The following is a 23,916-nucleotide window of genomic DNA, read 5'->3' on the forward strand; positions in this document are numbered from 1 at the left end:
CTTATTATTTTTTTTTAAAAACCATAATAAATATAAAATATGAAGTACATTTTTAATTTTTTTTTTTCTTAAAAAACTAAAAAAAAAAAAAAAAAAAAAAAAAAAAAAAAAAAGGAAATATTTGAGCGAATAATATGTATATATATTTAATTCTTATGATGAGAAATATAAAAAAGAACGGACAAGAAAAAATATGAAAAAATAAGAAAAAATTATAAATAAATAAAAAAATAAATAAATATATATATATATATTTATTTATTTATTTATATGTGTGCGCTTTTTTATTTTTCATCTTTTGATGGTAAAATCAGAACTGCTGTATTTGTCAATAACGTTCTCATTACTTATAACACATTTATCAATTTTTGAAGAAGGGCTACCAATATTAGTCAAAAAATTTTTAAACTTCTGCAACGTTTCTTTGTTATCACTCTGGGCTGTACCTATAACAGTATTTACATCAGTATTCATAACATAACCTTTTATATTTAATTTATCAGCTTCCAACTTGGTATATTTTCGAAAAAAAACACCTGACAAAAATAATATATATATATATATATATATATATGTGAATATTTATTATATTACCATATAATGAATATACTATCAAAATAAATAAAATATAATATATGCATATATATTATTATATATATATATATTATGTCAATTCACTTAATTTTTTTTTTATCATTCATTTCAAACCTTGTACTTTTCCAAAAACTTCAAAATCAAAAGTATGTATCATTTTATTTGAGCTTGAAAAATTTTTTAAAAAAAAATTTCTATTGGATATATATTTTGTCTGAGGAAATAAAAGAAAGCAATGAAAAATATGCGAAAATCTCATATTTTTATAAAAAAAAAAAAAATAATAAAAAAAATAAATAAACAACAAATTTATATATCCATTTTAACATAATAAAGAGTATAAAAATTAAGAATATATTATATATATATAATCATTTTAAGTTTGCTCTTATTTAATTTGATTTATATAATATATATTATATATATAATATATATATTTATATATTTTTATTTTCAAAATTTACTATAGAATAATAATGCTTTTTTATTTCATGTGTAAATTTTAAATAATATTAGGGCATCATAATAATACATAAAGCATATAATATATTATATATATATATATATATATATATTTTTATTTTCAAAATTTACTATAGAATAATAATGCTTTTTTATTTCATGTGTAAATTTTAAATAATATTAGGGCATCATAATAATACATAAAGCATATAATATATATATTATATATTATATATATATATATATATATATATAATAATAAAAAATTAAATATCTTTTTTTTTATTAACATAAACGTTTATAAAAACATATTTGTTCTTATATATATATAAATACTTTATATATTTATATTTATGATTCCTATTTTATGCAAATATTTTTATATACTTATAAATGTTCCTTTTATATTTATATATCCGCATGCATTATAAACACTGTTTGTTTTAATAGATCCTCAAAAAGAAAAATATATTAACACAACAAACAAAAATAAGTTAATAAAAAAAAAAAAAAAAAAAAAAGGAATATTACTGAAATCATTATAATGTCAACATATTTGATAATTTTTTCCTTTTTTTTTTATATTTATTTATAAAAAGAAAGGAAGAAAACAAATCAACCAACTGTTATATTTTATTAGAACTTTATTATAATATATCCAATCAATTTGTTTTCCTTTCTTTTTTTTTTGAGCATTCGAAATAAATATAAAAAAAAAGAAAAAAAAAAGAAAATTCTAATTAATATATATATGTTGATCCTAGTGTCCTATATATTTTTTCATAATTTACTAATTTTAAAAGGGAACTTAAAAGATAATTATGATACAAACATATATAGGTTCTTCCTTTTTTTTAATTCTTCCCTTCACACATAATATATATATATATATATATATATTTTTCTTTTATGCGACAAAAAATGTAAATATATTTATATTATGAAAAAAATTTAAAATGTTAAAAGGAGGAAAATTTTGATAAAAAAAAAAAAAAAAATTTCATTAAATAGAAAATAAGACAACATTATAATCGTCATTCCTTTTTAAATAATTTTATATATGTGTTTATATTAATACATCCAAAAATAAAAATGTCCATATTTTTTTTTTTTTTTTTTTTTTTTTTTTTTGTGTTGTTGTTGTTGTTGTGTATATAAACATACATGTAACATCATTATTGTTCGTTATATACGAATGCAAGTAAAATTAAACATAAATATATAAACATATATATGTAAAAATTGTCATTTCCTATATTTTTATATATATTATTAAAAAAGACTTGTCTTTATATTATCAATATAAATAAAAATAATATATAAATCACCTTTATATTTATTATTTGCAATCATTTTTATTTTATTTTATATTTATTTTTTTTTTTTTTTGTTTTTTTTGTTTTTTTTGTTTTTTTTTTGGACTTAACAGTCTTATGAAATAGTTATATGATTCATAAAACTATTTTCATTTTGATTTTCATTTTCATTTTTTCCATTTGAATTAATTTTTTTATACTTTATTATTTTATTTTATTATATTATATTATTTTTTATTTTTTTTCCTCGGTTACGACAAATTCTCTTTATTTTTCTTATTATGCATAAGGTTTATAAAATTTTTTAATATATTTATAATTACGGTGTGGACTAATAATTTTTTATCTTTTTTTTTTTCACTTATTATTTTTTTTTTTTTATATATATTATACAAATATGGACTTAAGCTTATTTTTTCCGTTTACCTTTTGAATACTTTATTTTTCTTATTTTTTTCTTTTCAAAAAAAAAAAAAAAAAAAGTATATATATTTATGTATTTATATAATGTTCTTATCCACATGATTAATTCTCTCATAAATAACACAACATATGCATGTATATTTTAATCACCCTATATATGTATATATATATATATATATATATATATATATTAATTTTTATATTTATTTTTTATTATTACTAGATTAATTAGTATGAACAAGGGTAAGCAAATGTGTAAAAATGGGGTTGTATATATTTTGTGGAAATATATAAAATTTTATACATTATAAATGTTATAAAAAAGATTTAAATTCTTTCTTTTCTTTTTTTTTTTTTTTTAATACATTCCTCTTTCATTTCATTTTATGTCATATTTTGTCTTTTTATGTGTATCCATCAAAATGAATGATAAGTCTGAGAAAAATATAAATATAAAACTTAATAATAAAAACGAATCTGGACTTAATAAAAATTGCAAAGTCCTTGATAATAAACCACAGCTAATTATAAATGTGAATACCGAATTTAATTTAAAGAATGAAAATATGAATGATATTAGTCAACCTAAAAAACCATTCGGCATTAGATTCAGAAGTAGAAGCGATGCACCTTTTAGTAGGAAAATAATTAAAGATAATTTTGATAAGGATAATTATCAAAGCCATCAAATAGATAGTAATGATATGAAAATATGTGAAGAAGAGAATGAAACAAAACAATCTAATATAAAAAGACATAGTGTGGGTATTAATTTATATACATCAAATAATAATAATAATAATAACAATATTCATAATAAACCTTTTAATAAATTTGAGAAAAAAAAAGTTTTAGGATACAATTATTTTACAAATAGACAGAAGAAAATATTAAATCAAGATGATAATAACATTATTAAAAATGTACCTATAAGTATATATGTAGGTACGTGGAATTGTGAATATTTCGATTTCTCTAAAGAATATGATTCTGATAAAAAAAGATATTCTGTAAATTATTTAAATAAAAATACACAAAATGATATTTACTCTATGAAATTAAATGAAAGGTTTTCTTTACGTTCTTTAACACCTTTGGTGTGTATGGAATCTGGGGATAAAAAAACTATTCAAGAAAAAGAATTACATACAAATAATAAAAATCAAGTTATTTCTCTTAATAATAATAGTAATAATATCTCTTCAAATAATACTCAAAAATATTACATTCATCATAATCAAAAAAAAGAAATTAATAATTTATCTTGTACTAACACATCTGATGTGAAATCCAATTCTAACGATCTTAATTTTTATGATATTTGTAAAATAAACAACAATAAAAATATAGATAATTATAATAATACAAATAATAATATAAATGATATAATATCTAAAAAGCTGGATAAATATTCTTTAAATAATCAATATTTTAAGGAAATAAATTCAACAAAAAATGATAAAAATCAACTTGATAATATCAAAACAAAAGTATACAATTTGTTGCAAGTGCCAAAAAATTACAGCGACGAGCAATTCAGTGAAGCTTCCTCAAACGAATCTACACAGTTATCAAATAATTGTACAGGAAATATAAAAAATGAAAAAGCTGAAAAATTTTGTAATATAACAAATTTAAAAAAAAAAATTTTTCAAACATGTAAACCTACAGATACATTGATATTTTCTCACTGGATACAACCATATTATGATATATATGTTATATGTTTACAAGAATCCATATCTGATAATATAATAAACTGCCTATCTATGTATTTAAAAGAAATAAATCAAGAAACCTATTTATTTTTACCATTAGCAGACTACAAATTATCAGGATATGGCGATGGAGCTTTTTTACAAATGAAATCAACAACTATAGCTGCGTGGGTAAGGAAATCAAAATTACATCCAAGAGGACCTGTCAAATTATGTGCATCAAAATCTATAGCTTTTAATAAATTAAATAATAGCAAAGGTTGTGTCTCCATTTTATTAAATATATTCAATCAATTTGTTTTATTCATTGGCTGTCATATGCCAGCAAAGGATCAAGAAATTAGACAAAAATCAAGAGAATTTATATTGACCAAACTCAGTGAATATTTCAGTAATAAAAGTACTTCAAATTTTAAGGATGTTTTTCATCATGTTATTTGGATGGGAGATTTTAATTTCAGAGTTCATGGAATACATATAGAAAAGGTAATTCATTATTTGAAAACGGATAATCTCAAAGAGTTACTTAAGCATGATGAAGGACATTCGGCATATTCTTATGACTTGTCTATAAGTTTTCAAGAGTTACCTATTAACTTTCTACCAACATATAAAAAAAATGGAAACAGACCAATCATTAATAGGAGTGACAATGAATGGGTTCAGAAGGAATACAAACTAATACACAATATAAAATGGTACAAAGGTGGCAAGCAGGAGGCTCGAATACCATCTGTAAGATAAATATGTGTGTAGATATATATAAATGTTTTTTTTTTATATCCAATTTGGCTGTTTCTTTTTATTAATTGTTTACATTTTTTTTCTCTAGTGGACAGATCGCATTTTTAAATGGTCATGTGAGAAGACAAAAAATTGTTTGGTGTTTGTTCCTAATTCTTATCTATCACCAATACCTGAAGAAAAAAGTAATGATATGATTTGATAAGAACTTAATATATATATATATATGTATGTATAGTCCATTTCGGTATATTTTTTCGATTGCATAATTTTTTCATTTTTGTTTTATTTGTTTAGGTATAATAATGTCTAGTGACCACAATCCAGTTTCCTGTTGTTTTCAGATGTTTAAAATGAAAAATGATGAGGATATACCATTAACAAAAGTAACATTTGCACATAATGAAAATAGGACATTTGATCATATATATTACACTTTCAGTTGTATATAATTTTATTATGAATTTGATATATATATATATATATATATATGTATATGTATATGTATATATTTACGTTATAATTTCATTATATTATTTTTCTTTTAATTTTACTTATATTTGTAGAGCGTATGGAAATTTTAATGGTCCTACGGTATATTCAAATTATTCATTATAAGAACTATTAAGATATTTTAAATAAAACTAAATGACTTAACATATATATCCTTATAAAAATAATATAAATAAGAATTTTAAATTTTTTTAATATGTAAATTATGTTAAGTAGGAAAATAAATAAATAAATAAATAAATATATATATATATATATATATATATTGTTAAAAATTATTGGTTTTCTTTTTTTTTTTTTGACATAATTTAACCATATTTTTACAACTATGGAAACGTATGACAACAATACACATATGATTAAACTTAATATTTTTTATCTTGTTTTATTTTTATAATCAGTTTATACATATTATCTACATATAGTTTTTTTTTTTTTTTTTTTTTTTTTTTTTTCCTTTAATTAATATTTCATGGTGATTCATTATTGTGTTACTTTTTATTTTATTTTATTTTATTTTTTAATTAAAAAAAGAGAAAAATTTCCAATTGTTTAATATTTAAAATGGTAAATCAAATATTGAAAATGATGCAGTTTTTATAAACAAAGATAAATATACGAATAATATTATAAAAATAAAAAATTTACTATATATATATATATATATTTTAATTAAATATTTAAAAAAAACAAATAAGTGAATTAAAATATCGTTATTATAAGAATTAATTAAAAAATAATATGTATGTATATATATATATATATCACATCATGTGCACATATTTTTATTACAATATCCTATTTTGTGTATCTAAAATCATTATATAAATATCTCCTTTAGAAGTAAAAAAGCAAATATGAATGCAGGTTTGATTAGATACTTCTTGTAAGTATCTATCATAATTAATAAAATTATTATCTTGTCCATATATGGTTAAAACATAATGTAATTTACTATCCTTATTGTTTTCTTTTTTAATTAATGTATGAATTAAAAAATTACTTAAATTTTGAATATTTTGGATATCTATGAGACCATTATTAAAAATAATTTTTTGGATTTGATAAAATTGTTTTTTCTTTTTAACTAACATATCTGTATTTTGTTTATAACATAATTTAATATCTAAAAGAATTCTACCTATATATTCCATAAAATAAAGAATAAAATTATTATAATTTTCATCTTCATTATCAGAATGGTCTTGTTTAATGTAAAAATCTTTCATATTTTTCATATTATCTATAATATCATAGAGACATTCTTTTTTTAATATATGTTCATTATTTATATAATATGAGTTTTTATAATTTTGTAAGAATTTAAGAACACTTTGAACTTTTTTTTTTTTATATGTTTCATATTCATATTCGTCTTTCTTTTTTTTTTCATTTAATATATCATCGTTTTTTAATTTTTTTTTTTTTTTTTCCTTTGGTGTATTAATAATTTTATAATCTCCATTTTGAGTTAATGATATATTTATATCACTACTTGAAGATGAATTATAATTAACGTAAAATTTTTTATCATTAAATTTGTGTATTTTATTTTTATTTTTTTTATCATCATTATTATTATTATTATTATTATTATTATTAGAATTATTATTATATATATCATGCAAGTTAATGACATTGTTATGGTTTTGGTGGTGACATAAAAATGATGCATCATGATTATTATTTATTTTACTATTTATATTTTCATTTTTGTTTATTTTGTTATGATCACAAGAATATTTTTCAAGAATTTCTTTTTCTATATATTCCATATTAAGTTCATAAAAAAATATATCATCCATTTTATTTTTACTTATATATACATTAGAGTTATTAACATTTTTATCATTGTAAAAATGTGAGGAATATATATTATGCTTTTGATTTAATTCTTGATTAAATTTATTTGAATATTCATTGCGATCTTTATCATTTATTCTATAATTTTTTTGTATAATCTCATTATTATTCTGTTGTGTTATAGAAGAGTTAGAGAAAATGTCATTATATATATCATCAACTTGTTTGATATTTATTTCATTTGGCATTGTATTATTATATTGATCTTTCATAAAAGAATATGTACTATTATAATTATTATTATTATAATTATTGTAATTATTAATAATAGCATTATTTTTTGAATCAGCCGACATGTTATAAAAAAATGTTGTGCTTATTTTTTCCTTCTCCTTTTCTGTATCTCTTGAAAATAGAGCCCCACATAATTTATATGAAAATTCATGATATTTCATATATAGTGGATATATTTGAACATTTATAGATTTATTATTGACTAGTATAGTTTTTAATATCCTAATAAAATTTTCATCACAATTATTATATATACATAATAAATCTACTGGATATGTATACAAATTGGTAAAAAAATTTTCATAAATTTCTCTTAATTTTCCTCCAATTTTTTCTTTATTATTATCATTAATGTGATTTTCATTTTGTATGTATTTTTTATTTAATAATTTTATATTTTCAGATTCATTTGGAATATTATTATTAACACATTTATTTGTATGATTTATTTTCTTATATTGTATGATATCTTTATTTTGTTTATGATTACATATATCTATGGATACTATATGATTCAACATATATTTGTCTTTGTATACATTTTTGTGATTAATTAATCTTAATTTAGTTAAATCATTAATACATAAATAGAGTATATTATTATTTATATATATTTTATTATCATATTTACAATTATAAGAAACCATAACTTGATCATATTTTTTAATAATATAAGTAATATAATCACTACTAAATAAGCTTGACAAATATAAATTTTGTATATAATATGATCTTTTATTATTTATTATATTTTCATATATATATTTACTATTAAATAATTCATTAGATCTATCACAAAAATTTGTTATTACTATTTGGCTATTTATTAAATGACTCTTTAATAATTTCCCTAATTTAATTAAACATTTTTTATTATTTAAATGATATATATAATCTATTATTCTATCATTTTTATTTCTTTCTTCATTCTCTTCAGCTATCTTTAAAAGTTCATTAATATTTATTCTTTCTATTGTTGTAAAAATTAACCCATTGTTATTAATTTCTTTTATGTTATTACTAAAAAACATACTGTTAAAATAAATGTGGTAATAATATTATGAATAAGTATCAACAAAAAAAAAAAAAAAAAAAAATACTCCAATATATATATATATATATATATATATATATATTATGTTGTTTCTTATTAAGTATTGAAAATGATATTATTTATAAAAAGGTAAACAAACATATATATATATAAATAATATATATATATAATTATATATATGTATATTTCTTTTTTTAACAAATTAGAGTTAAAACTTTCATTTGATTAAAAAAAAAAAAAAAAAAAAAAAATCTTACCATACATATATATAATATATATATATATATATATCATGGTATTCAAACATGTATACTACATATTATCATATATATAATATTTATTTTACATATATTTTATTACGTATGTTCATACATTATTTCTCTTATTTTACGCCTGTCCGAATATGCCCATATAACATAAAAAAATAAAAATAAAATATATAATATATATTATATTTATACATTTATTTTTTTATATATATATTATAAAATTAGTTTGATCGATTTTATTTTATATATATACTTATTCTCTTATCATTTGAACATTCCTTTTCTTTTGATTGCTTTCATTGTTTTTTTTTTTTTTTTGTTATGAATTAAGTAATATATACTATATAATTATGTATACATTATTATTTTTTGTGTATTATATAAATAAATAAATACATATATATATATATATATATATATATATATATATACATATATATTATTATTATTATTTTGCATTGTTTATGTGGTTATATATTTGTATTCTTTCAAATGGTCGTGAAAACATCAGAAGATGTATACAACTTTGTAAAAGATAGTATAAAAATAAAAGAAGAATTAGATAATCAGAAGAAGGTTAAAAAACCAGAGAAAAAAATATGTGAGTTGAAGAATAAACCGTCAAAGTATGAACTAGATTATAGTAAGTTTGAGGAATGTATAAATGATATTGAGAATGAAGAAAAAGAAGAAAAACATAGAGAAGAACATAAACATGACTTTATAAATAATAAAAATCCATGTTCTCATGATCATTCAAAAGAAAGACAATTATATGAAAAATCAACAAAAGAAAAAATTAAAGCTTCAAATATATTTAATGAAGAAGGAAAAAAAGCTTTTTATGAAAAAAATTATAAACTTGCATGTGTTTATTTTCGTAAGGGATTAATACAATTAGATTATAGTTTTCCAGATTCTAATGAGGAAGAAAATGAACAGAGAAAATTAGAAATAAATTTACATCTAAATATGGCTCTAACAAAATTTCACATGTCAAAGTTTTATGAATGTATAAGTGAATGCTCAACGGTATATTATATGTTACAACATATTATTTATATATATATATATATATATAATTGTGTGTGTGTATATCTTCTTCATTTCTTATATACCTATTTGCTACTACTTATTATCATCACTTATATATACAAATCAGCCTTTTCTCCTTTATAAATTACTTTTTCTTTCATTATATATATATATATTCCTTTTTTATTTTCTAGGTTTTAAATTTCGATAAAGATAATATAAAAGCATATTATAGGAAGGGGCAAGCTTATATGAGCCTCGATTTATATGACGATGCAAAAAGAGAATTCTTGAAAGTACTAGAAATAAATCCAAATGATAATAATACAAAAAAGGCGCTAATTATTTTAAGACAAAAAATTATAATTTACAATAAAAAAAAAAAATTAGTGTGCGCTAAATTTTTTTCAACTAACGAAAAGGATACAAGTATGAATAAAAAAGAAGAATATATAAATGACAATTCTTCTGTCGAAAAAAATGAACTTAATATGATAAATCAAAATATGAATAAAAATAATATAATAAATAATAATAATACAATAGATAATAATAAAAATCATATACATATAAATAAAAATGAAAATAATTTTTTTATACCTATTTCAAACATTTTTAAAAAATGTTCAGATTTTTTTGTACTCAATAAAATGTTCCTATATATTTATATTTCTTTTTCATTATTCTTTTGCATCGTTCTTCTTCATTTTTATTACTTATAAATTATGATTCTTTTTTTTTTTTTTATGTTATTATAAATTCATATATTTTTTTTTTTTTTTTGTCATATTATGCACATATATATATATATAAACATTCATTTTCTGTTCATAACATATTACTGGAATAACATCAGAAAAAATGCACTTCATTTATAGGTGTGTATGTATAAAAACTTTTATATTTTTTTAATTTTTTTTTTTTTTTTTTTTGTTATTATTATTAAAATTGCTATTGATTATTAAAACATAATGGTAATAAAATAAATAAAATTATGAACAATAAAAAAAAAAAAATTCAAAAGGTGTACAACATTATATTATTCTGATTTCTTTCTTTTTTTTTTTTTTTTTCGAGATTTTTAATTTTCCTTTGTTTTGAATTTTTGTATACTTAAATAAAGAAATATGTCGGTACCATAAAATATTAAAATTATATCATTTACACTACAAAGAAAAATGTAAAAAAAAAAAAAAAAAAAGTAAAATTAATGAAAAAAAAAAGAATAAAATGTTAATCGTACTATTATATATATATAATATATATTACTATTATTTTCTTAAATATATGTACATCACATTAAAAGTAAAATGTACTTTTTAATTTCAATTAAATAATTAATGTGTATTTTTAATAAAAATACAATAAAGAATAAAATATTTGTTTTATTTTTTTTGGAAATTAAAAAATTATATTAAATGTTCCTTTATATAATGTATCATTTTCAGATACATTTATAGAATATAGCTTGTAAATTTAATATTTATAATATTATATTATATCACATTTTGTAGTTTGTTATTTATTTTTTTTTTATATTATTTTGATTATATATATATATATATATATATTTTCTTTTTTATATTTTAAAAATGTGTTAATGTGCTACTATGAAACACACATAATACCCACCGAAAAGGGAAATGTAAATGTTTACTTTGAAAAACAGAGGAGGCTATATTGCCTAGTTCATACGACAAACAATATATTGCAAGCTCACGTATATACGTTTAATGATTTTAAGGAATATGAATATAAAATTGATTCCTTTAATATTTTAGAGAATGAAGAAAATGAAAATCATCATCAAACAAATAATAACCATTCATCTAGTACTAATAATCAAACAAATAATAATATAGAAAATAGTAATACAAATATTTTTTCTTATATTAAAAGAGGTATGTATTCCTTTGGGAATTTTAACATAAGTGTTTTGTATTTTTTAATGAACAAACATAATATGGAATTACAATGGGTTGATAATAAAGAAATATGTCAAAAGTTAAAAGATCATAAAAACTCTGCCATATTATTTGATGACGAACAACTAAATGATAAAAAATTAATAGCTTTCATTATAAATATTGTAAAATTAAAATTTTTTGACATATACCACCATAGACATTTTTATACCATACGAAAAATATCAGGTATGTAATATAAATATATATATATATATATATATATATATATATATATATATATATATATATATGTATAACTAAAAAGATAAAGTAAAACAAAATAAGGACGAAATTATAAAAAGAAAAGATTTTTAAAAAATAATACATTGTTTTTCTTTTTTTTTTTTTTTTTTTATAAATATAATTTATATTTCTTTTATAACATCATATGTCATTCTTGTTATATTTTTATTATTTATAGATTCATGGTTTAAGCTTGATTCATCTCTAAATAAACCTATTTTACTTCCTACTAACAAAGATGTAAGCTAAAAGGAAAGAAAATAAATATATATTTCAATATATAATATTATTTATGATGCTTCATAAATTCATAAATATAATTTTTTATTTTCCTATATATGATATATATTAAATATTATCCTCATTTTTATATTTTTAAAAATTCCTATTTATCTTAATTTCCCTTATTTATTTTTAACATATATTTTGTATTTATTTTTGATAATATATGGGACTCCCTAACATTTACACATATATATATAGTAATACATATATATATATATATATATATTTATTTATTTATTTAAATTATTTATTAATTTTGTTTTTCTCAGGTTAATAATCATTTGATAAATATTGTTAAAAATAACAAAATTCAAAAATCTGATAATTATATTATTCAGGTTTTTAAAAAAGTTAAGGATAATTAAAAATTTACCTCAAGATATAATTATATATTTTTTTTATATTATTATATACAAAAAATTAATGCATGCGCAAAATAGCTTATACCCAAAAAAAAAAAAAAAAAAAAAAAAAATATATATATATATATATAATATTATATATATTACTATTTATATTACATTATATATAATATAATTAATATTTATATACGCTTAACCATTATATAGTGTTTTTTTTTTTTTTTTTTTTTTTTTTTTAAGTTTATAATTTCCAAAAAAGAAAAATCTTATGCCCTTTTTCTTTCCTTGTTTTTTTTATTGATTTTTTCCTTTTTTTTTTAAAGTATTCGGAATTTTTTTATATACATTTTATATTGAATTCATCAACCATTATTTATTATATGCTTATATATATAATAAATTTTTTATGTATATATTATAGTAATATATATTATAGTTAATTAAAATTAATATATCTTTGTTTTCTTTGGAACAGTATTATATATATATATATATATATATATATATATATATATATATATATTTATATATAATATATGAAAATAAAAAGTCATGTTCATTTAAATTATTGAAATTATAAAAAAAATGAGTGATAAATCCAGAAGAAGTAAGATTATTCATAATATAACCTTTTAATTTTTATATACATAAAATATATATATATATTTTAGATTATTCAAAAAAAAAAAAAAAAAAAAAAAAAAAGAGAAAAGAAAAGAAAAAAAGAATTATATAATTTTGAAAAAGAATTCATTTTATTTAAAATTTTTATTTTTATTTTAATTTTTATAGCCTTTCTTTTTGGAATTACTACTATTCTGGTATTTTGTTCATTTGCCGCAGTAGACGCCCACAGATATATGTGGTATTAAAGATAAAAAAAAAATTAAATATTAAAACATAAATAAATAACAAAATATTTAATATATATAATTTGAATTGTTAAAAGAAGAAAATTAATTAATAGGCGGAAAATATATGAATAATTTATAAATTTGGCTATAATGTTAATTTCTTATTTTATATTTTTTTTTTTTTTTTACCTTACTTGTTCAGGATATTTATAAGCATATGTGCTTTCATGTTATTATTGGTGGACTTACTTTTTTTTGGTGTAGATAAATTTAACTATGATCCATTTTATTCGTAATAATAAAAAAATAAGGAATAAAACAAATTAAAAGGATTATTATATTGTGTACATATTGAGATGAATATTTGTTATAGATATATTTGTGTGTTTATATATTTATAAATATAAATATATATATATATATATATATATATATATATATATATATATATATACGTACATTTTAATATAAGTGTAAAAAAAATAATTACAAGCTATTATATAAATCCAAATTAATGTTAACCTAAAATTTATTTATTATTTATTTATTATTTATTTTTTTTTTATAGTAATTGGGAAAAAAAAAATATCCAAGACTCTTAAAGTTTCTACAATTTATATAGTTTGAGTATACATATTTTTTTATAAAAATAATAAGCCTATCAAATCGCATTTGTTTATTACTATTTATTATTATTATTTTTCTTTTTTACATTTCCATATGTATTATTGTGTAACACTTCAATAGAATATATATGGATATAAAGAAAACATGGAGGAACACAAAGAAACGATTTAATAAGAAAAAAAAACAAAAAAAATTAGGGAGGATATGTAATTTTCAAATATATCTATTATTTTATTTATTTATTTTATTATTTTTTTAAATACACATAAGAAAAATGTTTGTTTATGATTTATTTAACAATTTATAAATGTCTATATATATGTAGTAATATGAATATTACTACTATATATATATATATATATATCAAATCAATGATTATATATACGTAGTTAAGTATGATATATTATATATATATATATATATATTTTTTTTTTTTTTTTGTTATTTTAATTTAAAAAATATGTAATTTTGGATTAAACAAAAAATAAAAAAAAGTAAATAAAATTGATAGTTAATCATAGGATTTTTAAAAAGTTGTAACCTTTTATTTTGATAATATTTTTAATATATCATTTATTTATATTAATGTCTTTAAAATGATAAAAGAAATATACTTTTATAAAATTATATATTTTTATAAAATATATATGTTATGTGTATAGGTGTGTGGTGGTCATAATATATATATGTATATAATATATTTCTTTTAATGTTTATAATATATATATATATATATATTTATTAGTGTGTTATGTTATATGAGCTTTATTTTTCATATTTTAAACTTTATATAAACCTTTTTTTCCCCCCTTTTTATTATATTATATATTTTTTTCTCTCTCTTAATAACATCAAAGTAAATATTACTATCTTTTAATTTAGTATAATGTTTGTAAAAATGAAAGATAATATAAAATTAATATAATAAAAAATATATATGCATGTTTATATTTATGTATGTATATTTTATTATTTATTTATTTTTATTATTTATTTATTATTATTATTTTTTTTTTTTTTTTTTTTTTATTTATTTTTTTTTTTTCTCCATTTTAAAGTACAAAAATAATATTTAAAAGAAAATATATAATTTGAAAGAAAAATATTGAATGTGTTATTATATAAGAGTATATAATAATAATTCATTAATATTTAATTTATTTGGAGTAATATATTCATAATTGTATATTGAATTATTATGCACAGAATAAATATATAATGATATATTATATCTAATTAAAAACTTTATTAACAATATATATATATATATATAATATTTACATTATATTCTATCCATCCTAATTAAGTTGTGTGTTCATACGAAAAAAATTGAAGTATGAAATGTGTTTATTAATTATATATATATATATTTTTTCAATTCATTTATTTGTTTAAATTTCTGAGAAACGTTTCATCGTATGATCGAGTTGTTATTTGGAACATTTCATCCTGAGAAAAAGGAAAACCCCCAAAACAAAATAATAATAAAATAAAAATAATAAAAATAATAAAAAAATATATGCTTACATATATGTGTGATTTTTTTTTTTTTTTTTTTTTTTTTTTTTTTATTTTTATTTCTTATTTTAAATAATGTTTAGGAAAGATATTAAAAAGATTTACTTAAAAAATCATCTTAATAAAATATATATTGTAAAAAGACAAAATGAAAATAAAATTATTGAAGAAAAAAAAAGCAGTGTTTTGTATAAAGACTTTAAAGAGTTTATACTTGTTTTAATAAATATAAGAAAATATGAGAAAACATTAAAAAAGTTAAAGGGTAATAAAGAGAGTTGTGAATTTTCCAAAGTTTTACAAGAATATTTGGATTTTTATTTGTCAACGTTTGGATATAAATTTCATACCTTTATATTGGAATATAAAAATGGTGATGAAATAAATGATCCTAATAATTGTTATGTTATAAATAAATTAAGAAAGAATGATATTGAAAAAATAGTAAATAAGGAATATTCAAGAATATTATTTAAATATGATAGTATTAAATATGTACTATATTATATTAAAAAGCATACATTATTATTCCAAACATTTAATTGTCATTTCCAAAAATTGTTAATAAATTATTTATTTGTTACATTGAATCCTTTAAATGTTCTCATTTTTGTTTATTTAAAATTATATCATAATGATGACAAAACAAATATTGTTTCAAAAAGCGATGATAAGGATAAGATAAAAAATAAAGATATATATGATGAAAAAATAAATGATATTCTTCCTATATGTGAGAACAAACCTATATCTGAAAGTAATGATGAAAATCACAACGACTTACAAAATGCTGAGGTTATCTCCGACACCATATTATATAAAAATGAAAGAGTTAATTGTAGTAATCTTTTTTGTGATGAAATATATTGGTTTATATGTTTTTTTGGAGATTATATTATGAAGTATAATATAATTAGATGTTATCGGGAGATATATACAGATAAAAAAGTGATTCAAAGAAAATTAAGAATATATCACTGGGTTAAGAAATATGTTCAAAATGATTTAATACAAAAGTTTCATTTTTATTCCTATTCAAAAAATATTAAGTTATATGATAACTGGTATGAACATATATTATCTATATATGAAGAAAAATTTAAAGAATATGTTCCCAAATTAAAAAAATATATTGAAATTGGTAATGGATATAAAAGTATTAATATGTGTCACAAAAACTTTTCATATATATATGATTTAGTTTTACTTTTATATTTTATTAAAATATCTTTTTTATATTTAAATGAACATATTAATTTTGTTGTTCATTTATCTTTATACACTTTATATAAAAGCATCAAAATTTTTGTCATATATTTATATTTTAATCTTCCTAAGTCTATGTGTCATTACTTTTTAAATATTTATCTCATGTTTTTTAAAAATAAAAATATGAAAGCTAATAATGTATTTAGTAAAATGAAATGTACATATAAAAATATAATGAATCATATTTATGCACACAGAAATTTTTTATATATCAATGGAAAATTAAACTCACATAAAAAAACAACAAATCTTCCTATCCATTTGAGACAAGGAAATTTAAACAGTAATATGATTCAATGTGAAGATAATGAAAACAATCAAATGTCAAAAAATGATTGTATAGAAAATTTAAACAAACCAAAAAATATGCAGAATTGTATTATTGATAGTCAAAATGATGGAAATTACAAAATATTGAAAATTCTCCTGAACAATTCAGAAAAAAAAAAATATGGAAAAATATTAAATTTGACATATTTTGATATAAATGAATATGATGGAAAAGATATTAAAAATGAAAGTGAATTAAAAAAATTTTTGACATATCATTTTTATGGATCTATAATACAATTGAAATATAATAACGAAATTTTTCTGCGGAGGAAAAAGTATAGGAATGAAAAGGAAAATAAAATAAATAGTGTAAAAAGAAAAAGAAGTAAATATATAAAAGGGATTAAAAAAAATGAACAGAGAGAAATTAACAAAATGGACAAAATGGGCAAAAAGGGCAAAATGGGCAAAATGGGCAAAATGCACAAAATGAATGGTTTTTTTTATCCTAGGAAAATTCAAAATAGAAAGAGACAAATATTATTATATAATGTGTTGATAAATAATACAAAAGGGTTATCAATGTATATGAATAATAAACAGAAGGATTATAAAAAATGTTTTCTACATGGTGTATTGAAAAAAAGTGATATTATAAAAAAGTGTAATATAAATATTCATATAAATGATGAGAATAACATGTATACACCTAATGATAACATTAATTTTTGTAATAAAAAAATTATTATTAAATTATTTGAAACCATATTATATAATATAATACATAAGGAAAATCATATGATTGATGTAAATCAAAAGGAAGAGAATATATTTTTATCAGATATAAAATTAAATGATGAAAATGAAACATATAATTATGTTAATAGGAGTCCCTTAAAGGAATATAATAATTATATGAAGAATGAGTGTAGAAACCAAAAGGAAGTTGATATATGTAATGAGGAAAATGTAGATCATGATGTGGGGACTGTATATAAGGATGAAAATAGAGACGATGAAAATAAAGATGATGAAAATAAAGATGATGAAAATAAAGATCAAAATAACGATCAAAATAACGATGAAATTGTATGTAATGAAAATAACATTGACAAAATTGATAATTATCAAAATGACAATGATGAAGTTAATAATTATCAAAATGACAATGATGAAGTTAATAATTATCAAAATAGCGAGCATATAAATAAGGAGGAAGAAAATATAATTGAAGAAAATGAAATCGAACCAACCAATAACGAAATAAATAAAATTGAAGAAAACGAAAATATGGATTACAATGATTTAATTATTCAAGAAGAAGAAGATAATAAAGATATAGCAATATCTGTTAAGGATAATATGGAAAAAGATACTTGTCCCAGTGATGAAAATATTTCAGTCAATGATGAAGCTGATGTTAATAAATTATCAAAAAATGTGTTGAAGGAAAAATATCTTAATGAAAATAATAACATAAAATATGATTTAAAAAGTAAGAAAAATGATTGTGTTGGAAAATATAAAATATATTTTAGTGATGAATCCACAAGTTCTGAAAATACAACCGATGATTATGAGTATTATATGAAAACAAGAAATAAATCCAAACCAAAAATTAAAGGGAAAAAAGATAAGAAAAAGAAAGAAAATGTAAAGAATAAGAAAAAAAATAATGATAATAATGTATATATAAATAAATCAAATTCAAAGAATAAACAAGTTGATGAAAATGATAAAAATGATAAAAATGATAAAAATGATAAAAATAAGAAAAAAGATAATAAAGTAATAAATACAAAAGAAACAAATATTCCAAAATATAACACTATTGAAAGTAAAAATACAATAGCTAGTATAAATGAAAAAACATGTAATGAATTTATAAAGGATACAAATGAATCTTTGAATATTAAAAATAACGATACTAGTGATAATATTATGAAAAATAAAATGGATCATAAAAATATTAATATTGATGACCACTACGATTTAAAAGAATATGAAGAAGATGATATTAATAAAAATACCAAAAGCGTAGAAAACATAAAAATAAATACATTTAACGATTCAAAAGAATCTATGTTGGAAGAACAAGAAATAATAGGTAATAACAAAAAGGTTTATAGAAAGATTCAAACTTTAAAATCAAAAAGTAGTAAAAAATTAATTTTCAATTTGTCATTAAGTGAAAATGAAGAATCGTCATTAATAATAGAAAGTTTGGATAATAATATACAAGAAACAAATGAAATGAAGGAGTTCCAAGAAATAAATGTTGATAGTATGGATGAAGAATGGGATAAAAAAAAAAAAAGTGGGTCACTAAAAGGTGATAATAATAACAAAAGCAACAACAACAACAATAATAATAATAATAATAATAATATGATATGTTTGAAAGAAAAGGTTTATCATGTTGATATAGATAATAAGAGAGGAGAATATGATAATATATTAAAAGAACAAGATAAATTAAAAGTGGGATATCATGATATATATAATAATAATGAAGGAATAGAGAAACCATTTATAGATACTTGTGAAATATATATTAAAGAAAATGTATTGAATAATACACAGAAGAAATTAAATTTAATTCATATTTATCATAAATTCAAGTTAGGTATTATATATTTATTTGATCATTATATAATAGGAGGTATTAATTTAATAAACCCTTATAACAGTATTGAAAATGAAAGATATACACATTTTGCATGTATACAATCTAATATAAATGATATGGATCATACTAAAATATTTAGATACAACGAAAAAGAATTAATCATGTCTTTTAAAAAAAATTCAGAAATATCTTTATTAAGTGATAAGAATGAAAAAAGAATAATGAAAATTTTATGTAAAAATGGAAAAGGATTAAATGGTTCCATTTTTAAATGTACTATTAATAACAAATTATTTGCATGCAAAGTACAACATAAATTACATTTGGCAAAAAAAGAAATATACTTTTCATATTTATTAAAAGTAAGGAAATCTAATAAAATTAATAAATACACAAAATATAATAATATAGATTATTCAGGAAGGCAACTCTTTTATGAAATTTATGAGAAGGAGAATAGATATATATTTCCTGACGAACTACATTATAAATATAGCTCGGATAAAAAAAACAAGAGTGTTTCAAAAGAGAGATATAATGAGAATGAGAATAACAAGAATAACAAGAATATATACAATATGAATGATAATGATAGTAATGATAGTAATCATAGTGATGATAATGTTAATTATATTTATAATGTTAATGAAAAGAATAATAAGAGTGAGAAAAAAGTCAAGCAATTAAAAAATGAGAACAGAAAAAAAGAACCAGTGAAAGAAAAAAGAAACATGTCCATTTTAATTATGAATACACACAATAATGTTATAACATTAAATGAATTAATAAATTATTTTATTAAGAAAAATCATAAGAGTGTAAATGAAGAATTAATTTTATTTATTATGTATCAAATAATTGTATCTATACTTCAATTACATTTTTTAGATATATTACATGGAGATGTGAAAATTGATAATATTTTAGTGAGCAAAAATGAAGATTTATGTAATAGAGAAGGGAGAAGAAAAGCAAAAAAAAGATATAATTATGAATATAATAAAAATAAAAAAGGAAATGTTAATTGTAAAAATAAGGAACGAGAAAGGAAACAAGAAAAAGAACATTTAAACGATTATAAAAATAGTTTTGATTTTAATAGTTTGTATAAAAATAATAAATATTTAGGTAAAGACAAATTAAATAATTATAATAAAGAGGATAGTTTTTTAAAAACTACGAATTTCCCCTTGAATCTTTTTTTAATAGATATTGGTAGAGGTATAGATATGAAAAATTTTAAAAAGTATCTTTTTTATGGTGAAAAGCATTGTGATTGTTATAGCTTTTTAAATGATTCAATTTATAATTATCATATTGATTTTATTGGTATTGCACAAATAGCTAGCTGCCTTTTATTTTACAAGCATATAGGTCATACAAAATATAGATATGAAAGGACATTGAATGATAAACATAATATCACAGTAAATAATTTGGGTATAACCTATTCAACACACAATAATCATTTTAATAATACAAGTGGCCGTAATACATATTATAGAAAAAGGAAAACAAAAGGAAAGGATGTTGTAAATGATGAAGAGAAATATAAGAGTAGTAAGAAAGATAAATATAAAGAAATCGAAAACTTTATAAAGATTAAAGAAAAGGTATATCAAGAGGAGGACAATATGTGTATAGAGAGTAAAGATAGTTTTATGGATGAATATTATTTAAATGGTAATGAAAAGGATACGGAGAGGAACAAACACACAATGAATATAAAAAGTAATTATAAGAGTAATAGTAATATTAAGAGTAAGAGTAAGAATAAAATAAAAGAAAATAACAACTTACTTAGTATAGACCATTTAAACAGTTTAGATGATTTGGAAGATATGAAAAAGAATAAAAAAAAGAATAAATGCTCCAATTTATATGATGAAAATCATGATAAGGAAAATATATATTTTATTGATTATTCTAAAATATTATCCATTGACAAGAGAAATAAAGAAAAGATTTCATATTATTTAGATAAAATAAAAAAACAATCTGACAATTATTTTGTTGAGAAGGATAATGAAAATAAAATAAAAAATTTCTATACAAAATTTATGTTAAAAAGAAAAAAGTACGCAGAATTTTGGGATATGTTTTTTCATATTTTATTAAATTTTTGTAATGTATATGAATTAAATCATATACGATATAATTCAAATGAAGATATTCTGACTAACAATACAGATGATGATTTGTTTGTTCATAAATTAATAAATAAAACAGAGAATTATTATTTTGATTTTAAGAAAAATAATTGGCAAGAAATTCATAAGAGTCCTCAAAGAAATGATTCCAATATATGTAATGATGATAATAAAAATATAATTAATTTATCTGATAGATGTTATAGTAATATACCATATGAAAATAAGTTAACTAATTTATATTATATGGATAAAAAGGAAAATGAAAAATCCAAAAATATAATAAATAATCAAGGTTATAAAGATGTAATATTATCAACAAATAACAATGTTCAAACAAAACATCAAAAAGAACACATAAAATCATATGAAAACAATGAATTAATAAATAATGATAATAATAAATTATCGATTTTTAAAAAAGAAAATTGTAAAAATACAACACTAAGAAAACATATACAAGGACATAATTTAAATAGCTTAGGAAAAAATAGTAAATATTTTTTTATAAAAAATTCCATATCAAATTTTAAATGTATAAGGAAAAGCTTGTATAAACATAAATATGAAAAAAAAACTAAGGATCCAAATAAAGATGAAATGAAAAATAATAAAACTATACATCCTCCTGAAGAAAATACACAAAGTGGAAGACTGAAAAGAAAAATCATATTTTTTGAAAACGAACAAAATAAAAGAAAATGTAGAAAATTAAATAATCAAAATCAATATTATAATAATGAATATAAATATAACGAATCTAAGAGATCTACAAGATATATTAATAAACTCATGAAAAAAAAAGCAATCTTTATTCTTCTAAATTTAAAAAGATCTATTGAGCGAATATTTGATGAAGACGAAGAGAGGCAAACAATTTTGTTAAACGAACTTTATAACGCTTCCACTTTTTTTTAAAAAAAAAAAAAAATAAAAAAAAAAATATATATATATATATATATAATATATATATTATATTATATATACATGAATGATATATGTATATATTTTTCATTTTGTAAATTTATTTATTATTTTTACACATTCATTTTTTATGTTTCTATTTTATTTTATTGTATTTATTTTTGTTGTTATCATATAATTCTCATTTTTCATGTGTTTTTTTCCTTTCTTTTTTTTCGTTAAACTTATTAAAATATCATTGATGATAAAAATTATAAAAGGTTATATATATAATAAGTATATCATTTGGTTTACTAGTTTGTACATAAATATTATGTATATATATATATATATATATATATATATTTAGTTGCGATTATGGGAGGCAAAATAAAATAAAAAAGGGAAATTTATTTTGATATATTTACATAAATCATGCAAATGTTTATATATATATATATATATATATATATATTTTTTTTTTTACTTGTATATAATATTATTGTTAGAATATATGTGAAGAGAAAAATATTACATATATATATATATATATATATATATATATATATATAATAATTAAGTGAAACAAATTGGTATGGTGGAGTTTCATT

General features: G+C 18.2%; 7 protein-coding genes across 7 annotated transcripts; 5 read left to right on the plus strand and 2 right to left on the minus strand.

Moving 5' to 3' along the window:
- Positions 1-291: 291 nt before the first annotated feature.
- Positions 292-853, minus strand: PGSY75_1111500 (putative acylphosphatase; the record flags this gene model as incomplete). Its single annotated transcript, XM_018786235.1, has 2 exons — positions 292-536; positions 709-853. The coding sequence occupies 2 exons, from the start codon at positions 851-853 to the stop codon at positions 292-294; spliced, it is 390 nt and encodes a 129-aa protein (XP_018641030.1).
- A 2,364-nt stretch (positions 854-3,217) lies between these two features.
- On the plus strand, positions 3,218-5,841 carry PGSY75_1111600 (putative endonuclease/exonuclease/phosphatase family protein; the record flags this gene model as incomplete). Its single annotated transcript, XM_018786236.1, has 4 exons — positions 3,218-5,248; positions 5,346-5,442; positions 5,555-5,643; positions 5,824-5,841. The coding sequence occupies 4 exons, from the start codon at positions 3,218-3,220 to the stop codon at positions 5,839-5,841; spliced, it is 2,235 nt and encodes a 744-aa protein (XP_018641031.1).
- Positions 5,842-6,558: 717 nt separating this feature from the next.
- PGSY75_1111700 (hypothetical protein) lies at positions 6,559-8,898 on the minus strand (the record flags this gene model as incomplete). The annotated part of the gene is made up of 1 exon (XM_018786237.1): positions 6,559-8,898. One exon carries the CDS (start codon positions 8,896-8,898, stop codon positions 6,559-6,561), a length of 2,340 nt encoding a protein of 779 aa, XP_018641032.1.
- A 784-nt stretch (positions 8,899-9,682) lies between these two features.
- On the plus strand, positions 9,683-10,947 carry PGSY75_1111800 (putative peptidyl-prolyl cis-trans isomerase; the record flags this gene model as incomplete). Its single annotated transcript, XM_018786238.1, has 2 exons — positions 9,683-10,222; positions 10,420-10,947. The coding sequence occupies 2 exons, from the start codon at positions 9,683-9,685 to the stop codon at positions 10,945-10,947; spliced, it is 1,068 nt and encodes a 355-aa protein (XP_018641033.1).
- Positions 10,948-11,825: 878 nt separating this feature from the next.
- Positions 11,826-13,085, plus strand: PGSY75_1111900 (hypothetical protein; the record flags this gene model as incomplete). The annotated part of the gene is made up of 3 exons (XM_018786239.1): positions 11,826-12,378; positions 12,614-12,675; positions 12,990-13,085. The coding sequence occupies 3 exons, from the start codon at positions 11,826-11,828 to the stop codon at positions 13,083-13,085; spliced, it is 711 nt and encodes a 236-aa protein (XP_018641034.1).
- A 582-nt stretch (positions 13,086-13,667) lies between these two features.
- On the plus strand, positions 13,668-14,538 carry PGSY75_1112000 (hypothetical protein; the record flags this gene model as incomplete). The annotated part of the gene is made up of 4 exons (XM_018786240.1): positions 13,668-13,689; positions 13,875-13,947; positions 14,139-14,228; positions 14,505-14,538. 4 exons carry the CDS (start codon positions 13,668-13,670, stop codon positions 14,536-14,538), a joined length of 219 nt encoding a protein of 72 aa, XP_018641035.1.
- Positions 14,539-16,156: 1,618 nt separating this feature from the next.
- Positions 16,157-23,320, plus strand: PGSY75_1112100 (hypothetical protein; the record flags this gene model as incomplete). Its single annotated transcript, XM_018786241.1, has 1 exon — positions 16,157-23,320. The coding sequence occupies one exon, from the start codon at positions 16,157-16,159 to the stop codon at positions 23,318-23,320; it is 7,164 nt and encodes a 2,387-aa protein (XP_018641036.1).
- Positions 23,321-23,916: the final 596 nt, after the last annotated feature.

Source organism: Plasmodium gaboni, chromosome 11, assembly GCF_001602025.1.
Source record: "Plasmodium gaboni strain SY75 chromosome 11, whole genome shotgun sequence".
Classification (NCBI taxonomy): Eukaryota; Apicomplexa; class Aconoidasida; order Haemosporida; family Plasmodiidae; genus Plasmodium; species Plasmodium gaboni.